General features: G+C 34.6%; 1 protein-coding gene across 1 annotated transcript in view; it reads right to left on the bottom strand.

Moving 5' to 3' along the window:
• The window catches only part of mRpL38 (mitochondrial ribosomal protein L38), a 95,482-nt gene that overhangs the window by 19,583 nt on the left and 60,556 nt on the right, over positions 1 to 15,343 (bottom strand). Inside the window, exon 6 of the mRNA XM_090380865.1 lies at positions 2,154 to 2,290. Within this exon, the coding sequence (XP_090236991.1) occupies positions 2,154 to 2,290 (137 nt within the window). The remainder of the gene's footprint in view (positions 1 to 2,153; positions 2,291 to 15,343) is intronic.

The raw sequence follows: 15,343 nt of genomic DNA, 5'->3' as shown, positions 1-15,343 counted from the left end.
TGTGAAGGCATTCACAATATGAGATATCACAAAAATGATGCCATTTAACCTACTTTGGTGATTTTCTACATACTGAAATGACGCTTGGCACTAACTTGTGCGATTAGTGAATTTTCCATAGTCTGAGGCTTTCAGCACTAAAACCTTTTGATGTAATGGAAGTGACATATTGCAATTGTTTTCATCGATATCCATAATTTGATAAGTAGACCACGTTAAGCATTAAGTTCTGATGGTTGTGAGCAGTTTGGAATTACTTAGTGGATTGTTGCTATGTCTTATTGTAATTGTGACCTTTTAAGTTATGTTGAAACTCCAAAGGAGCTCATTCTTCCAACTTGGTAATGAGTTTAATGAACAGAATGTTAAGCAATTAGAAATCCTCAGTTTAAAAATGTTTCCCATAGGCAGAGTAAAATAATTATAAATTCTAAAATAGTACTTAAAATTATCTTTAACTTATGTGCAGGGTGGCCATATTTTGAAAATTGGTAAGCAGTAAAACTTGAAACGAAAGGTGTAGTATAGCATTTTTTCCTTCAAAAAGTAAAAGAAAAATATAAAATTACAATTAAAATATATTTTTTTATCAATCTATCATGGTATTTATTTGTTATATGGTTGTTGTTAATATGTATTTGTCTTATATAAACTATAATATTATTTATAACAGTTATTTTAAAAATAGCAAGGAAGACTACTTTTACTTTATATATTTTTCTTCAGATTTCACTAGTTTTAAAATTTCTTCTCCTTCCGAAAATTTCAAAAAGTTTTAAATTCTGAACAGGATGTTATAGTTTTCTTTCACCATAAATTCGGCTTCTAAATTTTCTAATAAAAGACGGTTTCTCTCTTTCCGAAAAGCAGTTTTCATTAAGCTGAAAATTCTTTCTGATGAAGCATTTGAATGTGGAATGCTTAATATGGAGCTTACATGAGGGGGGGGGGATACTCAGGGTTATTAACATGAAGGTGTAAGCAGAGTGTTTGGATGTTGTAGAATGATTGGACTTTGGCAAAATTTGGACCACTTGACCTATGTGTCACCCAAATATCAGTTCCATTAGACTCCCAGGTAGTAAGCTCAGCTTGTAATATTGACAGATCACTGATAAAAGTTTGCAGGGTCATTAATGACAGCCATCAAAGTTTGCTACTGCAAAAAGATTTAGAAAAATTAGGCAGACAGGCTGAGAAATGGCAACTGAATATGAGAGGTACTGCACTGGGGTAATGGAAAATGAAAAAACGACCTGGGGGTAACTGCACAGTCCGATATGAAATTTTCTGAGCAGTGCAGACAGGCCACCAAAACAGCTCATGGGGATTTTGTTCATGATATACAGGAATTTGGGGAACAAATGAATGCTCTTACCAAGTAAAGTTTCAGTTCTGCAAATTGCAGTGGCTGGTGACTAGGCACCATCAAGGTGATTTGATTGAGGTGTTTAAGGCTTTGGATGGATTGAGCAAGCTCAAACAGATGTAGTGAAGTTTGCCTTCAGCCAGCAGATAGTTGATTGTTGGAACACATCCATCACATGCTGTTAGAGTGGATGGACAGGTTATGTGGGAAGTTTCCTTCCCCCCCATTCAGATGATGCTGGGTAATCTTACTTTCTTGCATCATTTGCCACTACCAATACTAATATTTCACCTCTTTTTTTCCAAACCAGTTCAAACATGTGCAATAACTAGTTCACAGTTCAAATCCAAATTCATTGAACACCTATTTTTCCTCATCCCTTCTACTTCTGTTCATTGGAACAATCTTCCTTCATATGTATTTCCTGAAAATTACAGTACACATTCAGTTATCTTATTCAATCCTTCAAACTCACACACATATTACTTACAGTAGTGAAGATTCCCATGCCTTTCATGTTTGTGGCAACATGAAAAAATAAATGACATCAATAATATGAACTGCTGTCATATACATATCAATTAAGAAAGGGGATGTGGTATCAATTAATACTTAACTGATACCAGTATCAATTTTCATTACTACTATCAACTATGTGGTATCAATTAATATTAAATTAACACTACACTACTTTCGAAGTTTATATACGTAATATCCATTTATATTTTTTAATAAAAATGCTCACTGCAAATCATACTATAAAAACAAGAACAAAATTACTTACTAAGTGTATTATGGAAGAATTTCGTCAAGCTGTCATCCCATTTACTTTGAAAAAATGCCAAGCCAGCTGGAGTCAGAACATCTTGATGTGCTTCAAAGAAGTTATATGTGTTGAAGGTTCTTTCTTTTAGGTTATAACTGTGAAGGGAAAAGCAGAACTATAACATTCATTTTATTCATTCACAGCTTCTCCTTGCTTATATGAAATATCTATTTATAATCTAAATAAAAACTGAAATCTAAAGTTAAACTATGTTTAAAGTTTTGCAGCTATTTAATGAGACTGCATTAGTGATTCTGGTAGGAAACTTCTGTAAACCACAGAAACCTCAGGTTGAGCCCCTCCCCCATTATTTTACTCAAAATTTAGTCATCGTAACAAAAAATACATAGTATAAAAAATAAGTGCTTTGAAATATTAGTTTCAAATTCTATCACTTGAACAAAAGACTTCTCATATTTACCTAAAATGATTGTAGAGGGGGCAGGTCTGTGTGATTTAAATCTCTAGTGAACTGTTTTTTAGGGAACCATATAAAGAAAGTGACAAATCTTTTTCTCATACTTTAATCCTTTTTCTCAGGATTAAAAACTGAAGTAAATTTATGGCAAAAGCCCCATTTTGTAGGTTTGCTCCTTAGTTCCTCTATCTCATATTGTTACTTTGCCCTGACTTGCACCACTCTAAATAAAAAAGTGCTCCTCCAATGGAGAAGTATATTGTTATTTATCTAAAGTATATGCTGTTACTTTTTTTTTTTTTTTTTTTTTTGGAGTCTCATTGGTGGTTAAGTAGGCACTGTTGAGGACCCTAACAACAGTGAGATATGTCATGCAATATGCATTTGTAGGTAGCAACGAGTATTACCCTACAGAATGAGCTTCTGCAATTTTTTTTTTTTTATTTTAGTTTATTTTACCTATTCCACTATATTGCATCTTACACATTATGAATATATCTGACCTGGATTGTTCAGGTCCATATGTTATCTACTCACCCAGTGATAATATCCCACAAAAAAAAGGTTGAAGTCTGGGTGTACACATTAAATAAATAGCAATATACCTCTCCACCAGGGCAGTATTTTTTTATTTTTTTATTACAGTAGTGCAATATGTACTAAAGAATTCATGGCACAGGATATCTAAATATGAGATTGATGCACTAAGTATCAATTAGAAAACTAGGTTTGCTTACTGATATGTATTGAATGAGGTTATTCCCTACTAATAAAACAACAAGGTTTATTTAAAGAGAAATTTTCTTGTGTCTTTGTGTTGACTTTAGTTATCAATATCTATTCCTTAAAAATTTTTGTCCCAGTTTTCTTTAACTTCTGTCATCCAGTTTTCATAATTATTTTTAATGAATTTCCTTTTTGGGGAAACAAAAAACTCACATTAAACACTTTTTGTGGAAAAATTTATGATATGGAAGTCTGGTCTGTAGTTACCTACTTCATTCTTAGAGCCACTTTTATGAACTGGCAATTTTTTATGGATTGGCATCTCCAATCCAAGAGAATCTTCTCTTGTTCAATTAGTGAATTTTCATGCTTACTCCCAGAATAATGGCATATGCCATTATTCTGAGAGTAAGCATGCTGTCTGGACATATATCATCTACTCCATATGGACTTTCCTTCAGATTCAAAGTTTTTCTAATAAACATAGATCTAATAAACTTGGATAGATAGAGATTTTCTAATCTCTATCTGTCCAAGTAATTTCCATATGTTGTTCAGGTTCACTAACAGTTTCCTTGCCTTCTTCATGTATGACAAAGAATGCAGCTCTGCCACCAATAAGATTCAGCTTTTATTATGCATATATTTTTTATTAATCAAAATTTGTAAAAGTGATAAAGTAATTGTATACACTGTAATTTCAGAACCAAATCAAATCCTGCTGATATGTTCATAAGCGTCTATAACTCTTGTGAAGCCCCCAGATAACATGCATTCCAATCTCTGTGCATTATCTAAAGTAATTTCTAAAGCATTTTCTCTTTAATTTAATAGTTAGTTCATTAAGTTATGAAGTTCAATCTTACACGTAATAAGTGACTACTTACAAGACTGAATTCACTAACATAACTAACTTAACATTGCTTGGCCACTGATGGTATTACTTTTGCCTCCCAAAGGCAGGAGTAATGACATCAGGTGGGAAATTAACCCTCAGGACAAATAGGAGTATAAAAATTGACTACACAACTATTCCATGAATACAGCTAGAATGCTCTAATCGTGACACCAATGAAAAAAACATGAACTTTCTCAACCCAAAAGGATTAAAAATTACTTTTTCACAAGCTGTTTTCTCTCTGACAGCTCACTGCAGGTGATGGTAGATGGCTCTCTGTCTTCTAACTTCTCCATTAATGTAGGTGTTCCCCAAGGTTCAGTTCTTTCCCCCACTCTTTTCCTCTTGCATATTAATGACCTTCTTCCATTGACCAGAAATCCAATCCATAGTTTTGCTGACGATAGTACTTTGCATTCCACTTTCCAGTTTGAGAAACCTTGCCCTGCTCAAACAGCTTCAGCTTCTGGAATATCCACTACCAATTCCTTAAATATTGATCTCTAGGTAATTCTCCAGTGGGGCAAAGATAACTTAGTTTATTTCAACCCTTCTAAAACTCAGTTCTCTTATATCTTGCAAAAAAGGATTCTTCTGCTCCTATACTTATCTTCAATGACACTCTGATTTCTAGGCAAGATATCTCTATTAGGATTACCTTGACTTCTAATCTCTCTTGGCATAAGCACATTAAAAATATTGCTTCCTCTGTATTTAAAAATCTGGGTTTTCTCTTTTGCTCTCGGCATTACTTTTCTTCCAAAGAGCTGTTTACTCTGTACAAATCGCAAATCTGCCCTACCATGGAATATTGTTCCCACATCTGGGACAATGCCCCCAAAACCTCTCTCAGCCTTCTAGATTCCATTCAAAAGAGGGCAGTTAGGTTAATTAATGACTATTTCTAACAGAGTCTCTCCGCTTTCTGTCTCATAGATGTTCTGTTTCTGTTGCATGCCTTTTCTATAGATTAGTGAGCAATAGCAAAGTGGGCACTATTCTTCTGAATTGGCATCTATTATTCGCTCTCTCTTTCAAAGCAGTCCGAACACATGCCACAACCAGTCAACATCCTTTTACTGTCCAACTTCAAACTCAGAGAACCAACTTTTCTTCTTCCTCATTTATTCATTCAACTTCTGTTTTCTGGAACAAGCCTTCTTCATATGTATTTTCTGAAAATTGCAATCTACAGAAGTTCAAGTCTGATCAACGAATTTCTCTTTCAACCTCCAACCCGTGCAGGTATTAAGTACCATAGGTTTCAATACCTCTCGTGTTTGGGGTATTCATAATCCATATATATATATATATATATATATATAAAAAAGCCATCCCATCTTTTATTAATCACTTGAGATCCAATCTTTAAGCATGGTTTCATCATTCCTCCTAAGAAAAAGTACTGAGACAATTGCAGATTTTTCCAAAATGGTTAAAAGGTTTCATGGATCTTTTGATAGAGACATCTCACCAAGACACTCAGAATAGGTGTTAAAACAAACAACCTTTATGGACACCCACAATTACAGTCTCTCTTCGTGCTATCCTGCCCATTCCCTTTAAAATGGAGTGGGATTTATTAACTATCTTTGAGGAAGAAATAGCCCCAAAGCTTAGAGACCAGCAAGTTCTGCAAGCAAAACATATTATGACAACCTTATTCCTACACTGAGCATTATACTTTTAGCAACTTAATTCTACCACAAATAGTTCAAGCAAAATCTTTGTCATGTCAAATCCATTCATACATACCAAACACTGCAGGTGTTACAAATGTAAAAAAAAAAAAAAAAAAAAAAAATGGCCATTTGCAAGTAACGTGTCAAGGCAATGCAATCTGCCTTCACTGTAGAGAGCCAAAGAACATAGAGTATTGCCACCAACTCTCTCTGTCCAAATTGCGAAGGAAATTATCCATAATTCATATGTCTTAGAGAAACTTGCCCCCCCCCCAATACACAGTCAAAACCAAAGTAATGTGTATCTTGAAACAAGAAAAAAAATACCATTGAAGTATGCCTGCCCCTCATATGCAACTACAGAAGAATTGCTAGCCAGGCAGATGTCCTAGTTTCTCCAAACATCTCTACTGCTGTGGGCCCAATGTACTTTCTTCCATCAAGACAAGAATATCCTCAAACGCAGTTGAGAAAATGCACACCAGGATAACTGTAGCACTTGACAGTCAACCTCATGAGAATTGACTAAAACAAGGAACACTGTCATTAATGACAAAAAACAATTGCATTCCACCAATATGGAAATTAACAGTGTAAAGAATCAAAATATATGAAGACCAAAGAAAAATAGGACTAATATAAACTTGCTTCCTCTACAACACAGTCACATCATATAACAACAAAACGGAAATCAAGTAATGCAGACCTTGATAAGATGAAATTGCATGGCTTGCCAGCAATAGAGACAAATTAGATCTAATTTGACCCTGTGGTACTAAAATCTCAGGTACCTCCGAAATTTCAGATTGCACTATTTAAAGATGCAACAGGGTTACTGTCATGTAAAGGAGTTCTTATTTTGGTTAGATGTAATGGCACTATGCATTGTTATTTGGATCACTTTAACTCTGGCTTCTATATACATTCCGCAAAATTTTCATGTTCTGATTTTGGTTATGTGGTGACCCGACCTTCAACTTCTGCTGTGTACCTTGGGAGATCTGAATGACCATCATCTGTCACAGAATTCTCTTATATGAATAGCAGGAACTGGCTAATAGAATTGTTTCTTGATGTTTACCAACCTATGCTGCTGAACACAAGATCTCATAACTATATTAATTTACCAACAAGTACCACCTCTTCTTTTGGAACTCATTATACTCTCTACATATCCAAGTATGGAGTGGTCTGTACTGAATGAACCACAGAGTAGTGATCACTTCCCTATTATCTATAAAATCCAAATAATTTTATTTGGAGATGAATACAGGTTTTTGAATAGCAAATATCAGTGGTATACATTATCAATTTTGCTACAATCACTTCCTATTCATAACATACAACTCTTTTTTTTTTTCAACAGAAAAGAATCACTACACAACTTGCCTTGCAAAGCCAGATGGCATATTTCATATCCCATCAGAAGCTAGTTACCAGAAATTCAAAAAGTTGCAAGTTTAACCTAGTCTATAAGACAACTAGTTTGCAGCCTTTGGTATTTCTGTTTTTATATATTTTCATACAAAGATAACCCATTTGTGAAATCTGTAAAAATACAGAAGAAACCAGAAGGCCCTCTATTAATTTTTTTATTTGTAAAAAATTCTGATGTGAGCAAATTTCAAGTAACTTTCAAAATTTCCATGTAGTTGTTATCAAAAGTCTAGTGTATAAAAAATCCAGTAGGGCCCATTATGCATGACAGCAGGTCAGCCTTTGATATTTTCATTTTTTCACTTTGATGTTTTTACATATTTTCATTGGTATTTTTATACAAAATAAACCAGGTGCACCTCCACTAATATTTTCATTTTTTCTTTGTAAAAAGTTCTGATGCGATAGAGAAAAATTTAAGTAACTTTCAAAATTCCCATAAACATGTAGTTCAAATTTCTTATCAACAGTAAAACCTCAGAACTTTCCTTAAAATGTAGACCATTGTATCATTTTGTTTTTACCCTGTATATCTAAAATTTTCAAGTAAAGGAAGCAGCAATCGGTTGAGGAAGCAAAATAAGCTCAGAGTTGAGCGCATATCAATGCTTAATTTCTTGTAATTTCAATGATGGATACTCGTTTCCAAACTCAGGATACTCATTTATAATTTCAATAATTTTACGTTGCAAATTGCTAATCCCGCGATTGTCTTATTTACGTATTCAACGAAATAAGCAGCATAAGAATGTTCTTCCGTGGTGAATTGAATGTCCATGTTAGACTATAAAACGATAAACATAAAAGGATTGAAGAGGTTATGAAATTTTTGATGAGGTTCTCGTTTCAGAAAGACTTTTGCCCGAGTGATGCTAGCTCGAAGTAAATCGATATATTATAATTCTGAATGAATGCGATTTTCTTTAAAGAAGTGATCAATGCTAGTATATTCGTTGTCCTCTAGATTCTTCCACGATTTCTTGTATTCAGCATTATATTTGACTCGTTGAGTGTCCACTTTTGGCATGGGAATTACAATCATCGTGGATCCTGATGGCATAAATGGAGCTTCAAAACTCCAAACTCATAAACAAGTAAAAGTATGTTTATGAGTTTGGACTTTCTTCAATAGGTACAGTTTCACTCAATTCACCACGTGTAAGAGCATGATGGTGTTCCATGTCTTCATCGAAGAATGTTTCGCCAATCTTGATATCATACAGACGATACAAGTAGATACTTTCACATAACCCTTAAATCTCATTTACGAACCAAGCCCTTTAAATTACCCAATTTCTGAATTTTTTCTTACGTTTGATATGAACGTTAACGCAATAATCGTCATCTATTCTCAGGGGGAAATAATAGATAATCGCATTAACATTTATAATTTTGCCCAAAATTCCTATTGGCCGAAACCATGTCTTAGTCTTCTAATTTGCATGAATGGTATATGAAGAGAAATGAGCCCCCCTGTCACTAAATCCAATCGAGGCAGATGAGGTGGAATAGCTGGATAAACGAAACAGTTGCTCTTCGAAAACCCTTTCCAGCTCATCCCAAAGATGTTCAATAGGCTTGAGATCCAGGGAACTGAGCGGGCCACTGCAGCAAAGAAAAGTCATTGTCATGTTCCTGGAACCATTCCATAGTGATTCGGGCTTTGTGCACCGGCGCATCATCCTGCTGGAAGTAACCATCTGACTGAGAATAAACTGTCAACATGAACAGATGCACTTGGTCAGCAACGATGTTTAGGTACGATGTGGCATTCAGACACAAATATATAGGTATCATTGGACCCAACGTGTCCCAAGAAAACATTCCCCACACCATCACACTGCCCCATCACCTTGCACAGTAGTCGTCAGACATGACGGGTCCATGGATTCATGTTGTTTTCGCCAAATTCTGAGCCTTCCATCAACATGATGCACCAGGAACTTTGACTCGTCACACCAAGCAACTGTTTTCCAATCCTCTATAGTCCAGTGCTAGAGGTGTCGCTGTGCCCACAGGAGGTGTGTTCTCTTGTTCTTCACTGATAACAAAGGTCCACGATATGGCCGTCGGCTGTTGTAGCCCATTCGCAACAAAGTGCGACTAGTGGTCCATTGCAATATTTTGTTCTGCACACCAAGGTTGTATTCTGACGTGATGTGCGACATTGTGGCCCGTCTGTTTGCTTGCACAGTTCTAGCCATACTCCTCTGACCTCTCTCATCAACAAGCGATTTTCTTCCAAAGGAGTGCCGTTGAGAGGACGTTTTCTGTTTGGTGCACCATTCTCGATACATCCATGAAACTGTGGTGCGTGAAAAGTTCAGCAGAACTGCTGTTTCAGAGATGCTTTGTCGAGCACGTCTTGCACCTACTACCATGCCACGTTCAAAGTCCATTAGAACACTCCTTTTCCCCATTCTTGCTACGGTTTGTACGCTTAACTGAAACTAGAAAGGTTGTTCTGCTGCATTTATATCCACAACTGTGGTCATGCAACGGTGCTTACACCTGGTGAGTATGGGCTTGGCACACTCAGGGTCCTCAGCAGGATATCATTCTTCTCTTTCTTGGTGATTCCCTTCTATTTCTAACTCTCTCTCTTTCCTCACTCACAGGGTAATTCGGGAATTTTTTTTTTTTTTGGCTGGTGCAGCATAAGCCTCAGGCTTCCTTGCACCATATGGCTAATAATAATAATACAATCACAGCATATTAATGTGGGATATATCTAAAGAAATGACTACTGTCCACAGGTGCATGAAGAGGTTTCAACTTTTACAATGGAATTCTGACATTATGTGAGATTTATTTGATGGGAACAGTTGGTAAATATAACAAGTAAAATGCTAAATAGAAAATGCTTGAAGAAATACCTCTAGAAGCTATTTATATACCTTTAATCCTTTCACAACTATGCACATACTTTTTGTCAGGGTTCCCAATATAGTATCAAATTACATTTAATTTGATACTATATTGGGTAGTATCAAATTAAATTACATTTAATTTGATAACTACACTGAGTACGTATATTATATATAAATACATATAATTATATTATATATAATTATAACTGTTTTTATATTTAGAATAGTTTTGAAAATCATCTGTGCAAGATGGTATGACTGTTTTAACTAGCTTCAAGAAAAAATTAAAGTTCTCTGGAATTCAGAAACAGAAATAATATTCTGCATCATGCATATGGCCAGAAACCCCTGGTGAAAGGATTTAAAATTCAAATCCCTTTAGACAGTAACTTAGAGATAATAAGAATGATACCAGTTTTAAGTAATCACCTGTCCAATATACCTTCTATCAGAACCACATAACTCATACACTGAGGTGGACACACTTATTCTCTAACTTCCAGTACCAATTGTTTAACACATTGGTTTCCTCAATGCATAACTGCATTCAAAATGCACTCAAGCATTTTGAATGCAGTCATTCTTAAGCAGGCACTCAGCAAGTGGCTGCTTAAAAACATAAACATAAAGATATACGAAATTAACAACACTGATTGAACATGTTGCACTAATGCTTGACATTTGTTTATAGACTTGCACACAATTTTAATTGTTTTTTGCTTGTGCTGATGTTAGTTTATGTACACAAATGAACCTTTTATAAAAATTCAAGATCTGTTCTGATTTACGGCTCAACACAAGTGTTCACTTTTAGCAATGAATTCCAAACTTTTAATTTTCAACCATTATGTAAGAATTTTTGGAATGATGGAGATGTCAGATGTTGATTTTTTCCCCAACATTCCAAAATATTACAGCAACTGAACAAGTTTACTCACATTTAGGTGGCACCGAAGATGTTAATGGGAAATCCATTCAGATTTCCAATTAAACAAAACCAAACAAAAGGGCAAAATCACAAAAACTGATACAATTTCTCTTTCTCTTCACCCCCCCCACCCCCAAATAATGGCATGCACACATTTTTATTTCTTCACTTACACAACCAGCAAGTGACCACACTATGTGAATTTCCTCTCCCTTTTCTTCTACAGTTATCTTGGAATGTCACTGAAGGTGCATACAATTAAGTTTCCTGCAGAACCAGGAAAAACTGCCACCAAAGATGAATAAAGCAAACTGGGAAAAGTTTTAGCCAGTTTAGATTAAAATTAAACTGAGCCATGCAATAAAAATCAGTCTGAGACACTCTTATTCAAGCAATAAAGCAGACAAATGAATCCATAAATTTCAACCTGGCTGCCATTATATTCAAAGTCTTGGTGGATGGAGGAACACTACCAACACTAGGAGTGAATTACTGGGTACAGTACTCACTCAAAATATATGGAATAAAATACACAAAATGAATAGGTGATTTAGAAACAGATCATTCCATATGTTTAAGTAGAATGGAGACATCATCACCAACCTAATGGAACTCAGCATATGAAAGGCAAAGAAAGAAAATGTTTCCTATGTTAGAAAGTCATGTTCCAAATGTTCATCATCCAGATTGTTTTTGAGACAATCTGGATGATGAACAGGTAGTAGCAGTCTTTGATTCCATATACAGGGTAATTAATATATATATATATATATATATATATATATATATATATATATATATATGCCATAACTTCAGGAGCTGATTTCTGCACAATTTTTAGTTAAAAAATGCATAAAAACAAGAGTCTGATTCTGAAAGATTAACAGAGCTGTGGCTATTTAAATCTTAGGAAAAAACAAAACAATTGTGATATAAAATAAAAATAACAACAATAGACTAACATTAACTGATAAAACTTTAATTTATGTGTCACTGTTATTTTTAGGAAAGTTTAGGAACACTTTGTGTTGAATGTCACCTGACTCTGTAATTATTCAGAATTAAAACCATATTCACATGAACTTCTTTTTACTCAAAACTGCTCCTGAAGATGCCTTTGAGAACAACCCTATATACATGCTATAACTAACTTAAATTTTATGTATCTAACTGCATAAAGATGATAGCTAGACAACAAAAAAAAAAATGACAGAGATTTCTGAGAGCTGATGCAATATGAATATAACATAAGATGTAACTGCACCATAAAATACCCAATCAACCAATGTTTAAAGGTTATTGTTTTAGTTGATAAGTGGCATACTAAAAAAAAACACACATTTCTGGAACAGAAGTAAACTTAAGTCACATAATGAAACAGAACCAACCTTTAATGAGTTATTGTTCCTACCATCTAGATCAAAATAAACTGATTAATTCAGTAAAGAAATGGAAACTGCCTGAGTAAGTAGCTCATCTGTGAAAAGTGGTCTCTGCACTTCCTGAAAAACTCTATAATATGGACGTTTCTGGTTCCAATTAGCCATGAGATTTGCCTTTTGGTTCAATTTAGCAGTGTGAAGAATTACCTTCAACCCCCCTGCATTATATGTATAAAAAAACTACCTATTTCATCAAAACATAATGCTTCAATTGTGAATGATTTTGGCAAATTTCCTTACTCTAAATCTAACACTTGGATAATTTCAGAAGATAAAATAAAAACTTTGTTGATGATTAAGCTTCACACCAGCCAGAAGATAAATAAATTGAATACTGTAACTAAAAACTTTATTTACAATAAAATAAGTATAAAATATATATTTACAATAAAAATTAAAAATATACAAATAACACTGATAAAATATATTAAAATCTTTAAAAGCGATAAAAATTTGCTGTAGCTTTCGGAGGCAGCAGTCTCCTTCCTCAGCAGCATGTCTACTGTGCGACACATCCTTAAATAGCATTTAGAGATAAAATAAAAACTACCTCTTTCACAATTAATAAAATACACTGAAATAATGACTGATTTTTCCTTATCACATTTAGCACAAACTAAACAAGTTTGCTTTTTTTGCATCATTTAGCCTTACTAATATACTGTCTGTGCTTAACTGCTAACAGTAATATTCAATGGATTTTATATACATAATGGTTATATAAAGTATTTCAAAGAAGGGTTTTTTTTTTTTTTTTTTTTTGTAAGACAGGCTTCATGTGCCATGAGGCAAGTTCAGCATCCATATTAAATTATGAAAAATGTCACTTCCTGGCCATGATACATGGTTTTTTTTTTTTTTTTTTTTGATTTGGTAGTTGGCGCATCGGCTTCTGTGGCCATATTGCACCTCCCAAGGTTTTTGCAGTACTTTGATCCAAGCCCGAGGCGGGAATCGAACCCGCGACCATTGGGTTGCCGGGCAGGTACTTTACCCACTCGGCTAACCCGGTCGGCCCATGATACATGTACTGGCATACCTACATTTATGCAACGTAATTGTTGCAGCATAATGTTAGAACTCCCCAGGCTACCTACTTAAAATGTCTGTATAATCAGTGAGTTATAAGCCTTGTCTCAGAGAGCAAATGAAATGTTTTATCTGAAAGGCTTCTGTGATAAATATAAACCAAGAAAGTAGCAATATGCAAACAGCAATTTTAATACCAATTTTTACTGGAATAAAGCCATTAGTACTATGATTTTTAGTGTTTTCCACCAACCATGGAATAAAACGAAAGACGAAAAACCCAAATTTTTTAAAATATTTAATATTTACAATAAATTATTTACAAACAAAATATTACTGATAGTAATTTTAAAATAAAACAACTGTGATATACAGGATAATGATAAAATGCCGAATTTAAAATGCAATAAAATATACTGGGTTAAAAGCGCTAAAATACTAACTGAAGCTTTCAAAGGCTTCTGCCTTCTTTCTCAACAGTGTAATTTCTGTTCTGCGGTGGGTGCATCATTAAATACCAGCAGGTTCACGGTGCATCTCACGTGAACGTGTACTGTTCCCGTCAGAACCGGAAGTGGCTCGGGAGCGTTTCAGGCAAAAACGTTCATCCCCTCCAAGGATTACCACCTCAAAGAGGGGATGAATGCGTGTGCCCCTATCTCTATTTATATTTTTCTCAGTAGAACTAATTCGCAAGCTCTTGAGCCACTTGCGGTCCCAAAATCTATGCGCCCGATCAGTGATGACCGCTTCATCAGGGGAGATTTGAGGCGGTAATCCTTGGAGGGGATGAACGTTTTTGCCTGAAACACTTCCGGTTCTGACGGGAACAGTACACGTTCACGTGAGATGCACCGTGAACCTGCTGGTATTTAATGATGCACCGCAGAACAGAAATTACACTGTTGAGAAAGAAGGCAGAAGCCTTTGAAAGCTTCAGTTAGTATTTTAGCGCTTTTAACCCAGTATATTTTATTGCATTTTAAATTCGGCATTTTATTATTATCCTGTATATCACAGTTGTTTTATTTTAAAATTACTATCAGTAATATTTTGTTTGTAAATAATTTATTGTAAATATTAATATTTTAAAAAATTTGGGTTTTTCGTCTTTCGTTTTATTCCATGGTTGGTGGAAAACACTAAAAATCATAGTGTGAGTATACCCAACCCCAGAGGCCTATTTGAAGAAAAGCCATTAGTATTTTTTAAATTTTCCAAAGTAAAAGTTTTGATTAATACAACCTAAACCTCAACAAATTCACTCGAGATCTAAATGGCATTGTTAAAAGTTAGCTGCCAGCTGGAGGTGAAGGCATACTAAAAAAAAACTTGGAATGGAAGTAAATTAGAGTGACACAATGAAGTGGAAATATTAATGTTTGCTTTCTTTCTTTAATAAGAAACTAATTATGAAATAATTTCTATTTAACTTTAATATTTGTCACTATCCTGAAGAAAGCCAAACATTACTGGTTCAATCTGTAAAATAATGCTGCTGATAATTCAGCACCAATAACAAAAGTGCACTGTACCGTGTAAAAAAAAAAAAAAAAAAAATGTAAGCCCCACTCACTTTTAAATACCATCCCATCCAAAAAATTATGTACCAGGTACATAATGAATTGCTGCCACTCTACTCTGTGATTGATAGTGTCACTGATAATGTCACAGCGGCAGCCGTTAAAAACATCTTTACTGCAGGAAATCATTATGAA

This window comes from Mastigoproctus giganteus, chromosome 9 (genome assembly GCF_048544385.1).
Source record: "Mastigoproctus giganteus isolate SK-2022 chromosome 9, ASM4854438v1, whole genome shotgun sequence".
NCBI lineage: Eukaryota > Metazoa > Arthropoda > Arachnida > Uropygi > Thelyphonidae > Mastigoproctus > Mastigoproctus giganteus.
Note: the sequence above shows the minus strand (reverse complement) of the source record. Positions and strands in the feature narration are given on the sequence as shown.